The sequence below is a fragment of the Ctenopharyngodon idella genome, chromosome 21, assembly GCF_019924925.1.
Source record: "Ctenopharyngodon idella isolate HZGC_01 chromosome 21, HZGC01, whole genome shotgun sequence".
NCBI lineage: Eukaryota > Metazoa > Chordata > Actinopteri > Cypriniformes > Xenocyprididae > Ctenopharyngodon > Ctenopharyngodon idella.
This window is the reverse complement of record NC_067240.1, coordinates 15631157-15652973: the sequence shown is the minus strand read 5'-3', so window position 1 is coordinate 15652973 and position 21817 is coordinate 15631157. Positions and strand designations below refer to the sequence as shown.

The 21817-nt window shown below is 37.5% G+C and overlaps 1 protein-coding gene across 1 annotated transcript in view; it reads right to left on the bottom strand.

The window, feature by feature from the left end:
* Positions 1-1475: 1475 nt before the first annotated feature.
* ddx10 (DEAD (Asp-Glu-Ala-Asp) box polypeptide 10) overlaps positions 1476-21817 on the bottom strand; it is a 30110-nt gene continuing 9768 nt past the window's right edge. The window contains exons 13-18 of the mRNA XM_051878140.1: positions 21170-21533; positions 16233-16352; positions 15992-16156; positions 11354-11410; positions 7467-7660; positions 1476-1796 (exon numbers count right to left, since the gene is read on the bottom strand). Of these exons, the coding sequence (XP_051734100.1) occupies positions 1595-1796; positions 7467-7660; positions 11354-11410; positions 15992-16156; positions 16233-16352; positions 21170-21533 (1102 nt within the window). The 3' untranslated portion in view covers positions 1476-1594. The remainder of the gene's footprint in view (positions 1797-7466; positions 7661-11353; positions 11411-15991; positions 16157-16232; positions 16353-21169; positions 21534-21817) is intronic.

Below are 21817 nucleotides of genomic sequence, written 5' to 3'. Positions count from 1 at the left end.
TGGACAATTTCATGCTCCCAACTTCATGGGAACAGTTTGGGGATGGACCCTTCCTGTTCCAACATGACTGCACACCAGTGCACAAAGCAAGGTCCATAAAGACATGGATGAGCGAGTTTGGTGTGGAGGAACTTGACTGGCCTGCACAGAAACCTGACCTCAACCCGATAGAACACCTTTGGGATGACTGTGAGCCAGGCCTTCTCACCAACATCACTGCCTGACCTCAAAAATGTGCTTCAAAAATTCCCATAAACACTCCTAAACCTTGTGGAAAGCCTTCCCAGATGAGTTGAAGCTGTTATAGCTGCAAAGGGTGCGCCAACTCCATATTAAACCCTATGGATTAAGAATGGGATGTCATTAAAGTTCATGTGCACGTAAAGGCAGGTGTCCCAAAACTTTGGCAATATAGTGTATGTACAGGAATACATTATTTCTTAATATTATTACTGTATAGTAAATGTATTATTATATTATAAAAATAAATGATTGTTGACATCCTCAATATCACTTAAGATCATGTTAGCATTTTGCAGTAAATTTAAAAAAAGGTAAAAATTATAAAAAGTTGACATCCTCATGTAAGAAAACTCAATCCCTCACTGAGCAATGGCTAACTTTAAATTTTTTATTTCCATCCTGTTATTTTCTATCTTGCTAATCTTCTCATTGTGCTAATACGTGATAAAATTAAGTGTGTGAACTTGACCAGAGCATATTTCTGATTCTGAAATATTTTCATTCTTTCTGAAATACCAAGTCAGTGTGGTACTGTATAGCAGGAGTGACTCAGGACACCCATGTTAAACAGCGGCTAAATAACAGTGATTATGGAAAACCAGCTGCCAAATGAGAGTAGGCGAATGATTATATCTCCAGAGCACTTTGAGAAACTGTTAACAGATCTGAAAACAGGTGAATAAGGTCACTATGACACAATGCAAGGTTATGCTGGTGCTAAACAGTGGCTATTTGTCTTGTAAAAACCCAATCCAATCTCCTTCCCGACATGAGCTAGCTAAATGCAGACAACCAGACAATTCAAAAAGATAAATTTGTGTTGAATAGGGGACAACAGTCGCTAAAGTTTTCTTCGAGAATCCTCCATTTCCATTTCCGACAGAAATGAAGGAGAGTAAATCACACATTAGGTGACAGTTCAATGTGACAGGAAGACAGTATTCAAACCAGAAATAATGAGAGCAGTTTAACAGTAATAGGTTATAGATGGCACCTGGGACTTAACAGCGATTCTCTATCAGGATTGGCATCAGCTGTGCTCCTTTTTTTTTTTGCTTCACTACAAAACAGGAGTTTTTAGGTAATTTGAGGCTGTCTGGCAAGACGCCACATGAGAATTCAATTCCTGTCTTGAGGAGGAGAGGATGTAAAGAAGGAAAGAGGCAGGAAAGGAAATTATAACCTGCACACTCACACAATAAATCACATAAAGATATGTGTGGCACTCAATCTTAAAGTTTCCACAATCACGATAAATTTTATTAGTAAAGGGGCATTTTTATTAATCAACATACAATGAATAAGGAACTCTGAAGGGGAAGATGGGTACAGGGACCTGTTCCCAAAGGAACTAGCTGCGTTTGCCCAGTAAATGCAACACAAGCTCCTCGTCTTCGGCCAGCGAGAGGCCAGTGTCCAGAGGAGTTACTGTGGACTCCTTCCTGGGCTTCTTCCTGCCCACCTGTGTCTGCTGTACTTCTTCATCACTATCATCATCCTCACTGCTGTCGCTGCTGAAACTTCTCTTCTTGCCTCCGTGGTCTGATGAATCGCTGCAAAGACAAAGATAAAACAAGGGTTAATGCACAGATGTGAAAATGGAATACAACAGGAAGACAGGCTAGATATACAGGGGAGAGTGGGGTAAGATGTGTCAGCTGTGTCACCCCATTTCAATTTCATTTTCAGCAGCCATTACTTTAATCTTTCATGTCACATGATCTTTCAGAAATCATTATAATATACTGATTTTGTGCTCAAGAAACATTTTTATTATCAATATTATTTAAAACATTCATATTTTTATTATCAATGTTAAAAACGGTCAATTTTTTGTGGAAACCGTTATACATTTTTTTTTAGGATTCTTTGATGAATGGAAAGTTCAAAAGAACAGCGTTTATTTGAAAAGGAAACATTATAAATGTCCTTTTTGACACTTTTGATGAACTGAATGCCTCCCTGCTGAATACAAATATTAAATCTTACTGACCCTAAACTTGTAAGTAGTGCAAGTTAATGAAAAAGTAAAAAGTAAAAACCATTTAAGAACCTACCTTCACATTTTTTGTTTCTAAAATAATAATAAAAAAATGTTTGAAAATTGTTTGTTTCACTACATTAAAATATTCTGAATATTAAAGGTTGCTTGGATGGTTTATTCACTGATATCTTTAAGAAAATGTTTCAAATAAGACTTGGAACAGGGTACTGCATTATTGAAATGACTATCAAAAAAATTCTCATACATCTGGGAGGTGTTGACAGTTCTTACCATCAACATGCATTTAAAAACATCTATGAGGTAAAGGGTTTTTTCAATGTACTGGCCCATGCGGGTGACCTTGATAGCCAATGCAGAGAATTCCTAACTTAATTAAATGAGTTAGGGCTGCACTCATGCACATCCAGAGCAACTAATACTATTAAAGTCCTTTTAAGAGGTGTGAAAAGCTGTCCTCTGGTCTGATTTATAGCAAAAACTATGTTTTGTAAAGGAAATGGTATTAAACTTCCACTAGAGCTGCATGATTAATCGTTAAAAGATCACAATCTTGATTCAAGCACCCATGCGATCTTATTTGTAAATGACAATGATTTGCCTATGTCTATTAAAATGACAAAATCACACTGGAACATTCCAGTCTGACCCAGAGAATGTATTGGTATGAAACAGCTTAACAAACAGTCTTTTCAATCACACAGTATCATTATTTCTCTGTTACAAATATTCATATTATCACAGAAGCACTGGGATAAAATTATTCTCGTCGCTTCATAACATTAAGCTTGAACCACTGTAGTCACATTGACTGTTTTAACAATGTTTTTACTACTTTTCTGGAACTTGAATGTGGTAATTTCATTGCTTTCTATTGAGGATAAAAAAAACCTCTTGGATTTCATCAAAAATATCTTAATTTGCGTTCCGAAGATGAACTAAGGTCTTACGGGTTTGGAACGACATGAGGGTGAGTAATTAATGACAGAAATTGTATTTTTGTGCGAACTTTGGGTGCTATGATGAGAAATTTCTGTGCCTTCCTGAACTGTTTGCAATAGCTCATAAGGTTTCATATGCAATGAGATATGTAGATGGGATGGGAAGGATCAGTACATTTGTGCACTCATGTATATCTAGCAGGGATTTCATCTAAAGTAGGTTCTGCACAGCTCTTCTACGTAAAACCATGAAGAAACCAGGAATGATGACAGATCAGCACAGCATTTAATTAAGTTAGAAGGTCTTAAATGGTTCTAACTTAATTAAATGAGTTAAGACTCAAATTGTGCACTCATGTATATCCTGGACAACTAATATCATTAAAGATCTGTCCATAGACTGTGCAGAGACCACCTAGAGGTGGAAAAATCTATGCTCTGGTCTATAACAGTCAGGGTTACAGCTAGCACACATCATTAGGCTGTTAAGGGCTTCTGGTCATACAGAGTTTTAAATCACTGGCTATGTCCAGCCAGCTCAATGACTCAGGATTAGGGATGTGCAAAACTATGTTTTCAAAATTGACTAGCTAAATAAAGCACCTCTGCTAAAAACTTATAATTAAAAAAAAATATTTCAATATTAAAACTATTTATTTAATAATTATGTAAACATTGTCATAATTCATCAACAGTAGATAATAAGCAATCGTCAGTCTCTTTCCAGCTCAACCTATAGCGTGAGTTTGGGGCGTGGCTACTGTAACAGGCAGAGCCAGAGGGTGTTTAGACGATGTGGGACCATGGCTGACACGTTACATGGGAAAAGACATTCAGCTTCATTTACAGAAGTGCAAGCCAAATTTTGCTTTTCGTATGGGGCATTGCATTGCAAAGCGCTACAATGGACACTTCAATATCATACAGCATCATTATGCACCTGTTCAGAAAGACAAATGTACCAGTTTATAATGTTTACTTTGATGTATATCTGCCTCAAACAGCTGTGGAGCATCATGTCAAAAAATATGCTCAGTGCAGATACGCTGGATGGGTTTAATAAGTGAGACGCTCATGTTCGCTCTAGACAGTGTTAATTTTACTCATGACACATAGCAACACAGCTAAAAGTATTCCTAATATGTTGGACCATTTATTGAAAGTAGCTTACTTTTACCTGTTAAGACATGCCTTCACAAGCATCCGTAAGAGCTGTATTTGAGTTGGGGGATGCGTGAAGCATGCCATTAGTGTCGCAGAAACTACTTTGCCTTTAAGACCTCTTAAAGGGGTGGTTGATTATGATTTCAATTTTTTAACTTTAGTGTAATATTGCTGTTAGAGCATAAACAACATCTGCAAAGTTACGACGCTCAAAGTTCAATGCAAAGGGAGATATTTTCTTTTAAAGAATTCTCTGTTTAAGGACTACAACAAAAGGCTGGTAGGGACTACAACGAGCTTCTTCCTGGGTTAGTGACATCACAAACCCTAAAATTTACATAAACTCTGCCCCCGGGAACACACAACAAAGGGGTTAAGTCCATGTTGGGCTGCTTTAGAGAAGAGGAAAAGTTGTTGTAGCTGAGTGTTGCTACAATGCTGTTTTATAACAGACTGCTTCACAAACGAGGGTCAATTCAACGCTGGATTTGCACAAAAGATTAACAGGACCCAACGCAAATCTCACGGGAGTGGGCGGTCAGAAAATTTTGCGGGAGACCCACGGGAAATGGTGGTATTTGGCGTGTAATAGAAATGGTGTCAACACATGAAGTTGAGAAGAAAATTAAAGCGGCTGTTTACTTGACAAAAGCAAAGCAAGACAAGTCAGACATCTGGAAACAATTCTCAAAATTTGCGCATTTTATTTTGAGCATTCTTGCATCTAGTGCGCCGTCAGAGAGGGCATTCAGTGTGTGTGGGCGGATCTTAGAAGAAAGACGCACAAGTCTGGGACCGCAGTCAGTCAGCAATATAATTTTCCTTCATAGTAATATGGAGTAAGCAATGCAAGGCCCAGTGATCAAATTCATTTGTTTGTTAAGTAGGTTACGTTATTTTTATTTATTTTTTAGTATTATTTATTTTCTTTTTCGCAATAGCCTGTTAAGCAAGCTATTGTGAATGTGAAACCTGAGATTTTTTTGAGGGATTTTATTTATTATTTCATTTTGTATTTAATTTGTTTAAAGTATATCTAGCCTATTTTCTAAGTCCTATATGTTTCTTTTAATAAGTTAAAGTTATTTCTTATATAACAGTCAAACTGTTTGTTTAGTTAATCGTTTGGTGAGTGTGTATGCAGTAGCCTGCGTTTAAAAACCGAGGTGCCGCTAGCTGTGGTTTTGTTTTAACAGTTAATGTTTAAAATACCCAATGTTTTTATCAAGTGTGGTGCTTTGGTTTAGCGGCTACTTCATCTTATTTAAACAAGATCATGTTTAATGTCTGTTATTCTGGATGTTAACTTGAACGAATTTAGTCGAGTGTTTGTGTAGCCCTACATTTTTCACAAGCTCTGAGAGAAAGTCCGCGGGAGTGGACACAAACATTGCGGGCGCGGGCGGGAGTGGAACACGCAGGTTGCGGGAGCGGGCGGTCCTGGTCAGACACACAGCGGGAGTGGGCGGGTGCGGGTTTAAGAAATCAGTCCCGCGCATGGCTCTACATTATAGTACCCCTTTACATTTAAGATTTTTCAGTTCTTCACTTAGATCTATTTTTAGAAATGCTCGCACTGTTGAGCCCTGTAAATGATAAACACTGTATATTGGTTTAATTTCTATTATTCATGCAGCCCTAGTTGTTGGATCTTAGTTGTTTCTTAGTTGTTGGAACTGCTGTGACAGGATCAATAAGTCAGTCAGTTAAACTTGAGAATGAATATTTTGAGAAGAGAGTCGTAAATGAAAGACCAGATCAACTGAATCATTCACAAACATTGATGCTTTTCACATGAACCTTCATAAACTGAAGAATCATTCATTTCATTGTAACTCAGCATTCATTTTGTCTGCACTCTCCCTTTAAGAAATACTCCCAAAGACTTGTACAGCATCTTGCTATTCTGGACACAAAGCGCTGGCAGGGGCAGAGGTGAAGCAGGGCCAATAAGATCCCATTAGATTTATGGGAGGGGGGGTATCTGTCAAGACAGCAAAGCAGGAAGACAGGTACCGCAACAGGAAAGAGCTCAGGGTTAGTGATGCCTCTGGCTCCAGTCCCGAACACCAGCCTTCGATATGACGGAAGAGAAAGTGGGTGAGTGAGCCAAAGGAAGAGGAAGAAAGAGAGATTTATCAGATTTACAGCGCTGGAGCCTCTCTTGCATTCGGTAAGTGTAGCCATGCAGTAAACACCCCGCACCAAGTCATTAATCAGAGCCACTGCTGCGGTCTATGCCGTATCACCTGCACAGCTACACTGAAAGTGTTTGTGTGTGTCGGCGAGAGTCCTAATGTGCGTACATGAAAGAATGACAGAAAAACAGAGACATAAAGGTGCAGGCCGACAGATGGAAAGATCGACGGCAAAGGACACCAGAGGATGTGATCAGGGTTTACAAGAGAGACAAAAAACGAGCGTTAGAAAGAGAGGGTGAGAGTGAAAAAATGCATAACGTATGGTCCTACCTCTCACTTTAAATCTGGATGTAATTAGGCATTTTATAGATTATCTACAGCCAACTAAAGAATCTGATCTTAATGCTGCCATGGGGAAAATGAATCATCATGAATCATTTTCCCCTGTAGAGGGATTACTCCTCTGAGAGGCAATTCTGCAGCGGACCTCAGTACAAAAAGAACACCGGATCAGCATGCCTGAGTCTAATCGAACGCTACAAACTCAATACAAGCAGAGAGAGCTGAGAAAGCCGAGGCGGTAATTAAGTATCAGAAGAATCAATTCCTCATTTCAGAATAATTACGGCCTCGTGATGTGGTGTCGGACTGATTGGCTTGATTTACTGGTGTAATGGTTTTTCAACTAACACAAAGCACTGCATACCTCCGCAACGCATTGAGGATGGGAAAATATGATATTTGGTTCAACTCTCAAATATAGGGATTCAATAGGAAGCTTTACACAATTAGAAACTTCGTATTTTAGAGGATCAATATCAGTTAGGCCATGTCCTGTGCCTTTTTAACGCTCCTAGCTTTTCACAAAAAACTCAATCGACTTTCATTGAGATGAATTTCAGTGCTTTAAAATGCAGCACGACCTTTGAAAATGATGAAAGTCATTCATGTTGTTCACAAAAGCTTCATTCTTACCCATCTTCCTCGGAGGAGGACTCAGAGTCGCACACTTTGTCTGGGTCAGGAAGGGTGCTGGGGTCAAAATCTTCATCAGCACCTGACAGATACGCTACCACCTCCTCCTCCTCCTCCTCATCATCATCCTCATCCTCATCATTATCAGCAGCAGCAGCGGCAGCAGCAGCAGCAGCAGTTCTTTTCTTTTTCTCCTGTGTGACAGGAAATACATAAATTACATTCTGTATTTTCAGATTTATATTTATACTTTATATTTTTACTTATTATCTGGTATATTACATGGCATCTTTTGCCATGAATATTTTCTTTTCTATTCACTCTAGACTACTATGATAGGTACATTTAGAGATAAGTTACAAAGTTATCCCTTTAAGGTATTGCCCCAGTGAAAAGCTGTTGTAAAGGTACATTTTTGCACATATTTTCTGAGAGTGTATCTATTACTTATACTTCAAACATTAAAACTGAATCCGAGAGGGTCCAGCTGAGCAACTGCCTTTGAGCTGAAGGCTAATGCTAATTGATTTCTCCATGTATTCCTTCTTGAGGCCATAGGCAGTAGAGCCCTGCGAGGGACTGTTTTCTTAAAGGAAAATAAATAACTCACCCTCAAGCCACCCTAGGTGTATATGACTTCTTTCAGCCGAACTCAGAGTTATATTAAAAAATATATATATGACGTAGCTTCTCTTTTATTGAAATCCTCCAGTATTTTTCTTTAAAACTTCTCGTTTTAGACTTCTAATTCATGACCGGCGTTTTGTTTTACTCTATCCTCTGTGCTTCCGCATTCATCAATTCTCACCTAAGCTAACGCTACGCCTACGGTGGATCAGAGGTCAACTTTCCACTATAACTCGACTCTCTCATGAATGCGCATATGGCCGTTGCCGCAAGCCAGTGATTATAGTTTATAAAGTATTAAATATGGATATTTTTCTTACAAAAACCCATCGCTTTGCTTCAGAATGCATTTATTAACCCACTGGAGTCTTATGGATTACTTTTATGACTGATGGATGCACTTTTGGGAGCTTCAAAAACTTGATTGTGTTCGGCTGAAAGTAGAAAGTCACCTAGGATCACCTATATACACCTAGGATGACTTGAGGGTGAGTAAATTATGGGATAATTTTCATTTTTGGATAAATCATTCCTTTAATCTTGCTCCCGTTGAATTTCTGACCATTACCACCCGCTTCCGCAATGTGTGTGTTCCACTCCTGTCATTCTGGACCACAGGACCCGAGCTGTATTTTTTGACTGCCCACTCTTTGATCATTTAGAACCAAATAGTGAACATTTTCTATAGCGGCAGTGGTGAAGGAAGTGATTCCAGCTCGGTCTCTGTTCTTTAAAATTACTAGGAACCTAACAAATCTGACCTTGGGCCAGCCACAACCAGGTTTATTTTCCCCACTGGCCTGCTACACCTTCAGACTGACCTCCTGTGCCCTCAGGCAAGCTTCTTATTCCTGGTACAGTGTGTCTGACCCCATGTTCTGACCTTTTCTTCTTTGGTTTAAGTAACACAGAAAAATGAATACCTGTGGCCAAACCACCTTTCCTTCCTTCTTTCTTTCACAAAAACCCCATAAATCTACATCCACACTGTGTAAATTCACATAAGTATAGGTACTATGTACATCTAAACAGACTGCCTAGATTGGTAGAAACTGAACTTTCTGTGCCAATCTTGTATTGTAATATATTTCAGATAAAGCAACATAATGAAACATGCAAATTGAACTGTGGTTGGTCACTTTACACATCAGTTAAACAATGTCTTTCTGTCTAAGTTGGGTGGCACTTGGACTGAAAAATATACAATGTAGACCAACCTTTTTTGCCGTCAAAGATTTGGTTACAGGGGACTGTGTATATCTGTACTTGGACCTGATAAGGGGTCTGTTCAGGTACAGGATACTCTGCATTCAGCGGTGCTTCTGCCTGTGCTGTAATCTAATCATGCTTTGTAAAACCTATTTGAATTCTGCTGACAGACCTGCGCTTTGAACAGATGCCTCTATGTGCACTGAATAACGCCAGATTACGAGAACAGCCAAAAACGGGAGGTTAGCATCTGGAATAAAGCAAGAACTTCAAACAAAAAGAATAAAAACATTAATATGCATTAAAAAAAACTACAATAATACTATACTACCATTCAAATATCTGGGGTCAGTTAGAATTTTTTTATTTTTATATATATATATATATATATATATATATATATATATAAATTGATATATATACACATATATATACATATATACTCTCTCTCTCTCTCTCTCTATATATATATATAAATTGATATATATATATATATATATATATATTATATAGAGAGAGTATATATATATATATTATATATATATTTTTTTAAATAAATACTTTTATTCAGCTAGGATACAATTGATCAAATGTAAGAGCAATGACATTTATAATGTTACAAAAGTTTTCCATTTTAAATAAATGTTGTTCTTTTGAACTTCCTATTCATCAAAAAATCTTGAAAAAAAAAAAAAAAGTTTCCAGAAAAAAAGTCAGCAAAACGGTTTTCAATACAATGATTTCTGAAGGATCATGTGACACTGACGGTGCTGAAAATCACATGAATAAATTACGTATTTTTAAAAAATATTTATAATTGTAATATTATTTCACAACAGTACACATTTTACAGTATTTTTGATCAAATAAATGCAGCCTTGGTGAGCAGAAGAATTTCAAAAACATCAAAAAATCTTACAGACCCCAAACTTTCGAACGGAGCTGTGTATATGTGCTGTGAATAGTTGACTCAGGCATTACATTATAATGTACAATATGAAATTTGGATAAATATTTTTTTTCTATAGCAAATTTACAAAAATATACTTCTGAATTAGAAAACAAATAAGGGACTTCTGGCATGCTGGTTAGATAGATGCTATCAGAAACAATTTAATATCCAATAATGGCTGATAAATATCTCAAAAATAAAAAATAAGCTGACATTGGCCAATAATAGTTATGCTGCCAATATTCTATGCATCTCTAAAATAAATAATATATTCACTACATTAATTTCCATGATGTTTTTAAAAATGTATTTATGCAATGACTTTTCCAGGCCTGGAATTTAAAATTCCTCTTGCTGAAATAAAGATATTTAGGAAAGGTAAAACTGAGTATTTTGAAGAGAAGTTTTAGTAAACAGATGGTGTGATATTAATTAATATCTCTGTGATGACTGCCGCCGATTGAACAACAAGACTCTGAAAGGTCCATCTATTTCCTCAAACGTCTCGAGAGGAGCACCAAAAGAAGCGAAACTGACAGGAAATGAAGCAGAACCGCTATCTGTTACAGCATATGCTGTCAAAAAGGGCGATTCAATAGCTCTCTAAATTAATCTGGACTACTTGTAACGACAGACAGATCGACCACCAGTTGGGCTGTTAAGTCGAAGGAATGAATGAATGCTAAAAGAGCGCTGAGATTCATTGTTAGGGAGGTGATGAATAGTCTCGCATTCTTGGACAGTCCGCTGCATTGATCAGATGACAAACGAGAGGAGAGCAGCAGCTGCATTTCCATATGGATGCGCAGAGCTCAATCCCCCAGTGAGGACAGGCAGAGAGAGAAGGGACACATGACAGCTGCCAGCCTATGAATTATGGGCTGTCTGCGGGAGGGAAAGGCCAGAGACTGAGGGGCATCTCTCTCCTCTGACTCCCTGTGACAGGAATTCCTCATTTCAAATCAGAAACCATTTAAGAACCTTTGAAAATGTCAAAATTGCTTTAAAACCTTAATTCACATACAAAGCCGGCACTCATCATTAATATCTAACTAGATGTTACCACTTTTGAGATGACTCTGAGCTCCGGTTGACGTACCTCTTTCTGCTGTTGGTCCGCTTCCCTCCGAGCTGCTTTCTCCTTCAGTCTTTTCTCCTGTTCAAAATAAGAGAAAAACAAACGGACTTAATAAAAAGCTGCACTATACTCAGATTTGGTCACAGCACAATCTCATAAACATGTCAAACAGCCAGGGCTTGAAATGATTACACAGACTCAGAGAAATAGCATAATTTAACTTTAGTGTTCTGCATTTCTTTCGGAGAGAGAATGAAGAGAACTTGATGTTTGTCTTGTGTCACTTTCCGGTATGAAGGGCGACTGGACTGCCAGACACAACTACACACATTAATAGTGACTCGCAGATGTCTGGGAGACAGGAAATATTAAGAGGTTGAGGGTTGAATGGAAATCAGAGAGCAGAGAGTGTAATAAAACCAACGTCAAGTGCATTTCATTGGCTTTTCATTACTTTTGAAATGTCAAATGATGCTAAATGTGGAAATATATCCATCGGTTCACTTGGATACGTCATTAAATAAATATCAGTGCCACCAAATCAAAGTCAGATACAGCGGTAGTTTGCCACCAAACGTCTCAATATTTTTGAATGAAATATTAAACGAATAGTTTTTAAAGACGGGGATCATAGGTAATTTTTGCCATGTCCCTGGGTGCTCTTTTGTGGTGAATTGTGGTAATTTATTAAGATTTTCAAGTGTGTCTTCATGTTTTCTTGAGAATATTGTTTTAATTTATAATTTATTACTAGGATTTTCCTGTGTACTTTTTTAGAGGGGAACTTAAAAAAAAAAAAAAAAAAACAATCCACGGCAACAGTGTAAAATTAGCCCAATTCTGCCCAAAACCGCAGACTTGGCAACACTGGTAGGGGGAGAGAAGGCTTTTGTGGCTGTTTAAACGCATTCAACGAAATCAATCTGGTCGAATGCATTTTCGACTAAGTGGCTGAAAGTGGACAAGCTAAAAACTCTTTAGACCCCGTTTACACCTGTATTTAGCATCGTCCACTTGTGATTCGATCAACCAAAAAGCATCTTAATACCAGGTGTAAACAGGGCCTTAGATACAGTATGCCATTAATAGATAAAATAAGTTATAATTAATACATTTTAAGCATGAGCTTGACCAGAGCATAGAAAGCTAGGAACATCCTTTTATATAAACAAGTCTTTAAAAATACATTGATTGATGAGTATTTGATGAGTATTATTGATTGTTTCACTGCCATAAGCTCTATGAATAGGTTACTATCCACCCACATATCCACAAGGACGCTTGATTTAAAAAAAAAAAAAACACCTTAGGAGGTCTAAGGACTAAGCCTACCCTTACCCTTAAAGTTAAACTTTACTGACAAATCTTGATCACACAGAGATGCTGACTTGGCACGTCACATATGCAGCAAAACCCTTTAGTGGTTTTTAAAGAACAGGAAAAAGTCTAGGCATTACGGTAGTCTCTGCATCTCACAGGGCTAAGCTACAAATGCTGTTCGGCTGGAGTAATAAAGACTCCATGAGAGAATATGAAAAACAAATGCACCAGCAAACCCAGCGTGTCTGATTAATGAGCATGTGCACGTATTTGATGGATTACTGGGTAGCTGCCTCTCAAAGTCTATGACAGCACCAAATCTAAATGGATTAGGATGGTTAGGCTTTTCACAGGAACTTTCACAGACACACGACAATGTCTTCTGCCTCGTATCTTTCAGAGAAAAAGAAAAGAAAAGTTTTTAGTGTATGCTAGACTGCATGTCAGCACTTGACAGCACTGGTAGGAGAAATTGGCAGGAGAGACTGGCACCAGCATGCTTTTATTTAGTTTTTGCTTGGCTGAGAAGTGAAAGACATAAAATGTACTATCCTGGGTTAACACAGAAAATGTTAAACCAGGGCCAAATATTCTCATATTTTAATATTCAAGGCTAATTAAAGTCAATGTGAACTGAGTTTGCAAGCCATTTTAATTGTTTGGCGAAATAGGATACAAGACAAAAAAAGTTGCATTTCATCAATTGTGAATACAGCCTGACCTGAAAGAGATTTTGCCAAAACATTGGCTAAATAGCTGTTTGGCTACTTGTCATGTAACATTAAGTGCAAGTGATGTCAGAAGAAAAGGAAAGTTGTATTAGATATTATGCAAAAAATGTTTTATGTAAGCAATAAGGTACGAGAGGCTGTGCTGTATTGTGAATAAGTCTTATTCATGATACAGCACTAGCCTCGAGTACCTTATTGCTTTTATAAAATGGTTATCACACAATACAAATATTAAAGCCAAAAATATGTATCAATGCAACTTTCATGAAGTAAACTCTCACTAGAAGTCTTCCTTCCGCCGGAAAAAATAGTCCCTGACCGTGAACAGCAACAGAAGTTACATTATTACGTCATTAGATGGCAGCAAAGACTGTCTTTATGAGTGTGTCTGTCAGTAGCGAAGACTTTTACATTGAAAATACTGAATTGTGAACATGGAACAAGACGCAACTGACAAATGCTTTGACTAGCCTGTCAGTCACAGGAAAACCCCTGAACTGTTAAAAGGACAAGATAATACATCAGACATTTAAAAAGATTTTTATTATGAACATAGGACTGACCTGAAGGAAAATGCTAAATCTGAATGCAGTTAATAAACTCGCTCTCTCGATCTCTTTCTCACAATACTCTTCTACATAATACAGTAAGCTTCAATGAACAATATCAATTGAGAACATACAGTTTACGTTGCTAAGAGTGGTTGCTAAGGGTGTTGTGTAGTGATACACAGAACAGTTAGGTGAAGCGGTCATAACCGTGTTTTATCATGAATAAAACCAACTATTGACCAATCAGAATCAAGGGCAGGAACTAACCGTTTTATAATCATTGAAATGACATGTGCCAACAAAAATAAATGGCATTACATCTTATTTCACACTAGGGATGTGCCTGAAGCCTAAATCCGAATTTGGAAAGGCGTGATTGTGAATTTGAGTGAAAGTAAATAGCAAGCGCGCATTCAAAAACGATTTCAATACCCCGCATATTGATAGCGGCTCCCTGATGCCCGCAAATTAATTACCTAACTATATAACTGCGAGAACACGCAAACGTATTGAAATATATTTTTCTTCCCATCACATTTTTTTACATCACCATTTCCTTTTAGGGGCTCCATAGAATGCGTTATTTCCTTTCTGAACACAGTATTTGGCTTTTGGGCACATCCCTATTTCACTCTGACTTTAATTATTTATTATATATATATATATATATATATATATATATTTTTTTTTTTTTCAATGGATGATTCATTTAGTTAAAGAGAGCCATGGCCTAGTGCAGGAATTGCCAAACGTCTTTGTCAGTCAAAGCTCTTTAACATAAAATATTGGTAACACTTTATTTCAATAGTCCACTTTAGACATTGTACTAACAACTACATGTCAACTATCAGCCATTAGAGTATTAGTAGACCGTTTGCCTAATATCTGACATTCTACTGACTATAAGTGACTTTGCAAGTACATATCAACTTCTAATAACCCTAAACTAACAGTCTACTAATACTCAGAGTTAGTTGACATATAGTTGCAAAGTTACTTTTGAAAACAAAATATTTACTTGAAGTACCCTCTGAGATTTTAAGTTAACATTTGGGTAATTCAACAACACGTTTGCATATGTACGGTTCTCTGATTTAGGTTAATGGTTACATGACATGCAGGTAAACAAATAAAATATTTAATCTTTTTAGTAAGAGTTTTATTTGACTTGTTTTTATTTGAAAAATTACTTAATTTTTTTTCAAATGACAAACATTTTACTTTCTCAAAATTAATTTTAATTGATTTTATTTTTAAAATATTTATTTAACATTTTTATGATTTAATTAATTATTTGTTTTTTATTTAATTATTATTATTTTAGGAAACCGAAAATTTTAGTGGTTAGCAGACATTGATTCGTGGTGTTCAAGTTAGTGCTGCAAGTTGAAATCTTCTGCCCATCAATTCCTGTCCTCTCTCCACTACCAGTATAAATAAATGTGGAAAACAGCAAAAAAAAATAAAAATAAAATAAAATAACTTTAAACTTTAACTGGAATGGGGAAATGCCACCAGAACAGTCCTCATCTGTGTCCAGTTATAGAAATAGATCCCATTATTTCTGTGCTTTCTCATTGAGCTACACACTCCCAGCGATCGATTTAAAAATAAAAACAAATAAACTGAAAACTACATCAGACATAAACTAGGGATGTACTTCACAACACTTGACTCTTAATGAGAAAACACTCTGCAAATGGTGTGATTTTGCCGGAGAGCAATCCTTTAAAAGCTTGTCCAATACTCAGAACTACAGTAATAAGTCAGAGGCCCAATCTCAAACACCGATGCCTGGAGCTTGAAGCCATGCTGCCTGCACAGGCATCTCAGTTATTTTCGATCTGCCCGAACATGCGAAAGCACCAGCCACAGGGCCAGAGTGTGTTTTCGATTGCCCATTGCCCTCAGCTCCTTCAATATTACTTTAATCTGAACACCTGGAGCTGAACACAATGAATCAAAAGGATTCTCTGTATCATTTTATTTAAGAAGGAGCCACATGGACTTGGCATGAACCAGAAGGATGGAAAATATGATGGTACAGTTGATCTCACCCTGTGTTTCTCCTGGACTTTACGACGGTACTCAATCTTGTCAAACGCCTGGTCTTCTTTGCGAAGCCGCTCTTTGGCTGCTTCCACGTTAATGCCAGACACCTCTTCGTCATCCTCTTCATCTGGTACCATGGTCCTCTGCAGCGGAGGCCACTGCTGCAGCTCCTGCACACATATATCACAGTTCATTTACACTGCTTTTTATGACCCTCATTAATATATGAGTTCTGGTAATACAAACCTCTCCCTCCTCAGTGAAGACCTTCTTAGTGTTGACCTTTAAGTTTCTTTTCAGTATTTTCTTTGCATCTTTGAATTTGGTCTCTTTTAGTTTCTTATTCTTGGCATTAGCATCTGTACCCTAAAGAAAGAAAAAACATGTTTTACATAACTGGATGTAATCATAAAAACTGTCATTTTAAACTCCCTGGAGCCAAGATAAAACCTACTGAAATTGAGAATTCATAAAGGAGCTCAGAAAGCAGTTAATTCGATCCCTTCATTCAACCAGGACATTGACACCCAACACCGCTCCACACTATTACTTTCTCCTTTGCAGTCATTAAAGTTGAGTGCTGATGAGATGTGAAAAGGTTCAGATCTTGAAGAAAACCACTTTCCACTTAAATCCTCTGCAAACTCGAAAAAAAGGATCTTGCTCATCTGCACTTCAACGGTTGTGTGCCACTTAAACCGTAGCAGAATTTAGCCTGATCACATCACATTTTGACACTGTTTGACACAATTATGTATCTATAAAAATTAAAATCAAATCATTTACTTGGTCCTGATTACTCAATATATTGCGAATCACTGGAAAAAAAAAAAAGAAAAGAAAAAAAACTACCAAAAGATGATAATTCAAAGACATTTGATTGTGACAGATGAGTAAATTATTGAATAGATGTAAAGTGTCTTTAGAAATCTAAATATTGTTTATGTCCATATTTTATTATATTATGCAGTCTAGTTGTTGCATTTGTTAATTATTTAATTATTTTAACTGTTTAGGGCATGATAAAAATGTTGGTGTGTTTATATGCCACAGTACCGTTCAAACATTTGTGGTCGGTAAGATTTTTAATTTAAGATGTTTAAGTCCGTTCTGCTCACCAAGGCTGCATTTCTTCAGTCAAAAATACAGTAAAAACAAAACTGTGAAATATTATTACAAATTAAAATAAATGTTTTCTACTTTAAGATATTTTGTAGTGTCACATGATCCTTCAGAAATTATTCTAACATGCTATTTTGTTGCTCAAAACACATTACCTACTATTATTATTATTAATGTTGAAAACAGTTCAACTGCTTAATATTTTTGTAGAAATTGTAATACTTTTTTTTTCAGGATGAATAGAAGAATGGAAAGCATAAATAACAGCATTTATTTATAAGAGAAATGTTTTGTAACAACGTAAAAGCCTCAAGACAAATCAGGCAATTTTGACATGACTCACAGGTCCGCGTCTCTCATAAACTTGCCAGGTCTGCACAGGAGTCATGCTAACTGTGTCTCGGAGGTATACTGAGAGAAGTGTTACATAATTTAGCACGTCCTGATATCTGCAGGCCTACTGAAACAACATGCTTTGAAAGGAAAGTGCACAGAACTTGAATAGTAGCCCTCCTGAATCACAGTGCAATGGGTCACAATAGCTGATTCAAAATGACTGTGAAAAAGTGCCAAGCTGCCAAACAATGCTGCCAAATATATATACAGGTGCTGGTCATATAATTAGAATATCATCAAAAAGTTGATTTATTTCACTAATTCCATTCAAAAAGTGAAACTTGTATTTTATATTCATTCATTACACACAAACTGATATATTTCAAATGTTTATTTCTTTTAATTTTGATGATTATAACTGACAACTAGGGAAAATCCCAAATTCAGTATCTTAGAAAATTAGAATATTACTTAAGACCAATACAAAGAAAGGATTTTTAGAAATCTTGGCCAACTGAAAAGTATGAACATGAAAAGTATGAGCATGTACAGCACTCAATACTTAGTTGGGGCTCCTTTTGCCTGAATTACTGCAGCAATGCGGCGTGGCATGGAGTCGATCAGTCTGTGGCACTGCTCAGGTGTCATAAGAGCCCAGGTTGCTCTGATAGTGGCCTTCAGCTCTTCTGCATTGTTGGGTCTGGCATATCACATCTTCCTCTTCACAATACCCCATAGATTTTCTATGGGGTTAAGGTCAGGCGAGTTTGCTGGCCAATTAAGAACAGGGATACCATGGTCCTTAAACCAGGTACTGGTAGCTTTGGCACTGTGTGCAGGTGCCAAATCCTGTTGGAAAATGAAATCTGCATCTCCATAAAGTTGGTCAGCAGCAGGAAGCATGAAGTGCTCTAAAACTTCCTGGTATACGGCTGCGTTGACCTTGGACCTCAGAAAACACAGTGGACCAACACCAGCAGATGACATGGCATCTCAAACCATCACTGACTGTGGAAACTTTACACTGGACCTCAAGCAACGTGGATTGTGTGCCTCTCCTCTGTTCCTCCAGACTCTGGGACCCTGATTTCCAAAGGAAATGCAAAATTTACTTTCATCAGAGAACATAACTTTGGACCTCTCAGCAGCAGTCCAGTCCTTTTTGTCTTTAGCCCAGGTGAGACGCTTCTGACGCTGTCTGTTGTTCAAGAGTGACTTGACACAAGGAATGCGACAGCTGAAACCCATGTCTTGCATATGTCTGTGCGTAGTGGTTCTTGAAGCACTGACTCCAGCTGCAGTCCACTCTTTGTGAATCTCCCCCACATTTTTGAATGGGTTTTGTTTCACAATCCTCTCCAGGGTGCAGTTATCCCTATTTCTTGTACACTTTTTTCTACCACATCTTTTCCTTCCCTTCGCCTTTCTATTAATGTGCTTGGACACAGAGCTCTGTGAACAGCCAGCCTCTTTTGCAATGACCTTTTGTGTCTTGCCCTCCTTGTGCAAGGTGTCACTGGTCGTCTTTTGGACAACTGTCAAGTCAGCAGTCTTCCCCATCATTGTGTAGCCTACAGAACTAGACTGAGAGACCATTTAAAGGCCTTTGCAGGTGTTTTGAGTTAATTAGCTGATTAGAGTGTGGCACCAGGTGTCTTCAATATTGAACCTTTTCACAATATTCTAATTTTCTGAGATACTGAATTTGGGATTTTCCTTAGTTGTCAGTTATAATCATCAAAATTAAAAGAAATAAACATTTGAAATATATCAGTCTGTGTGTAATGAATGAATATAATATACAAGTTTCAGTTTTTGAATGGAATTAGTGAAATAAATCAACTTTCTTTTGATATTCTAATTATATGACCAGCACCTGTATATAAAAAGGATTACAATGTAAAAGGTTATTATTGTGTGCATAAAGATAGAAATGCTTTGGTGGAATCCGGCTTGTCCCATATATGGTCTGCTCGCGCGCTTTAACCTCGAGCACGAGCAGATCTGTTTTCTCACTAGAGAAGCGTTACATTTTTCCACACGCAAATTCCGCCATGTAAATAGTGAATCCGCCACGAGCGCAACTGTGCACTTAAGTGCACTTGCGCCGTGCACTTTAGACCATGCGCTTAGATCGTTAAAATAGGACCCTTAGAGTCATGGACTCATTAGAATATTCAGGTATTAGCTGAAGTGTGTAATTTGTATTGGTCCAAAAACTTGGTCCATATATCAAACACACTTGCACGTATATGTATGAAACTCGGTACACATGAAGACCTCATCAGGCCTAAAAACTTTTGTGCTCCAAGTTACACGTCAGCCCAACAGGAAATCAGCTATAATGGGTTGTTTGGAAAATGTTCATCCGATCGCCATCAAACTTGGTCAGCATGAAGTCAAGACATTGATGATGCTAAATTGCGAGTGGATTTTTGATATCTTGAACGGTTTGGCCATGGCGAGGCAACAAATTTATGGAGAAAAAAGGAAATCAGGAAGTGTGTTATAACTTCTGCATACATTGATTGATTTTTATGAAACTTTAGCTGTGTGTTCGTTGTAGGAGACCAATCACATGGATGTGATTATTGTGAGTCAAAGTCACAGCGCCACCAACTGACAGCAGGAAGTATGTCACTTTCAAAATGCTTTGAAATCGTCCTCTTATTTTTATCCGGGTAGCTTCAAACTTCATCACTATAATGTCAAAACACGGCAGATGTAGACCTATGAAAGGATTCTTGATATCTTAAATACCATTGCCATGGCAACATGTCAAACTTTAATATTGTTTTTGGGTGTCTTTGAGACTCTTAGCATGCTTCAAATTGCATGAAACTCGAAACACACATCAGAGATGTCCAGTAGACATGGACAAAGCCTTAGAAATGGGTGGGGAGAAGGGGCTCTATAGCACCACCTTTTGACAAAAGTGGGGGGGTTAGTTTTACCTACAGTCACCAAACGGTACACATACTTATCTCATCAAGCTGAACAACTTTCTAATTTACAGTCATTAGCTCTGACCAACAGGAAGTCAAATATTTTTGTTTGAATGTGGATTTTTTGAAAAATCAGGCTCTGAGTTTTAAACTACTACTCCTAGGGGGTTTATATGATTCATACCAAACTTTTTCATCATGATGACAAGACACTGAAGATGCTAAATTGTGAACGGATATTGGATATAAATAATGTAAAAAAAGTGAAACAGGAAGAGTCTCATGTCTTTACATAATCCTTTTACATTTACCCAGTTGAAACGCATATTTCCTGTTGAGCACAGTCTCCCTAAAGCCTCCGGGGTGGCAGTGGCGCCGGGGCTTGGGCCCATCATCACTGCTTGCAGCTATATTTTGTATTTAAACTTTTATTACAGACTATTTGTGATTCAGTATTCTCCGTTAAAGTCCTGCATCATGCTATCATAGATGCATACAGGAACGTCCTGTTAAGGTACAATAGTCTATTGCGATTTTTATGCATGGCAAAATGTGACTACTACATCACATGGCCGAAAGTATGTGTATATTTCCTTCTAATTAAAAGTTTTAGCTATTTCTGTCACTATTTTTACTAGCAGGTGCATAAAATCAAGTACACAGCCATGAAATTTATATTGAAATGGGACCCTTTACTGCTAAAAATGCCTGTGCGCATAGCGAGGACCATCAGAAATGTGGAATAACTGTAATGACACCAGATGTGTGTTGTTTATTTACCTCATCGTCTTCGCTCTCTTCATTGATATTGAACACATCTTTACGTTTGACAGTCAGAAGGTCCAGATCGTTCTGGTCATCGTCCTCCTCTTCATTAAAGCCACATAGCAGAGCTGCAGGCTTTAATGTCTCCTCCTCTTCATCATCATCATCATCATCCCCTTCCTCCTCTTCGTCGTCTTCTTCCTCAGACTGTGAGGACTGAGACTCAGGTTGCCGTCCTTTGAGTTTGGCTTTGAAACTCTCCAGCTCATCTTCAGGCTCGTGTTCTGCAGTACCGCTGTCGTCCTGCGCCGCTCCACTCTTTTGCTGCTGGGCCTTAATGAGGAACCGGACCCGTGGCGCCACTGCCAAACCCAGTGACCTTACAGTGATGAGATCACACAAAAATGAACTTGAACAATCTTCTACTTTAGTTCTTTTGCCACTTTTTATAAATACAGTCAGTTGTGGCCAAAACAAAAACTTTATAAAAAAACATGTATATTATATAAAACATAAAATGATTTTTAAAAATTAAAAGTTACAAGCTGTTTTAAAAGAAAGTAACCAACCTACCTGAACTACTAAAAACTGCATTGCATCTTAAAATATACTGAAATATACTAAAAACAACCAAAAGAAACTGTTCAAATATAATCATAAATA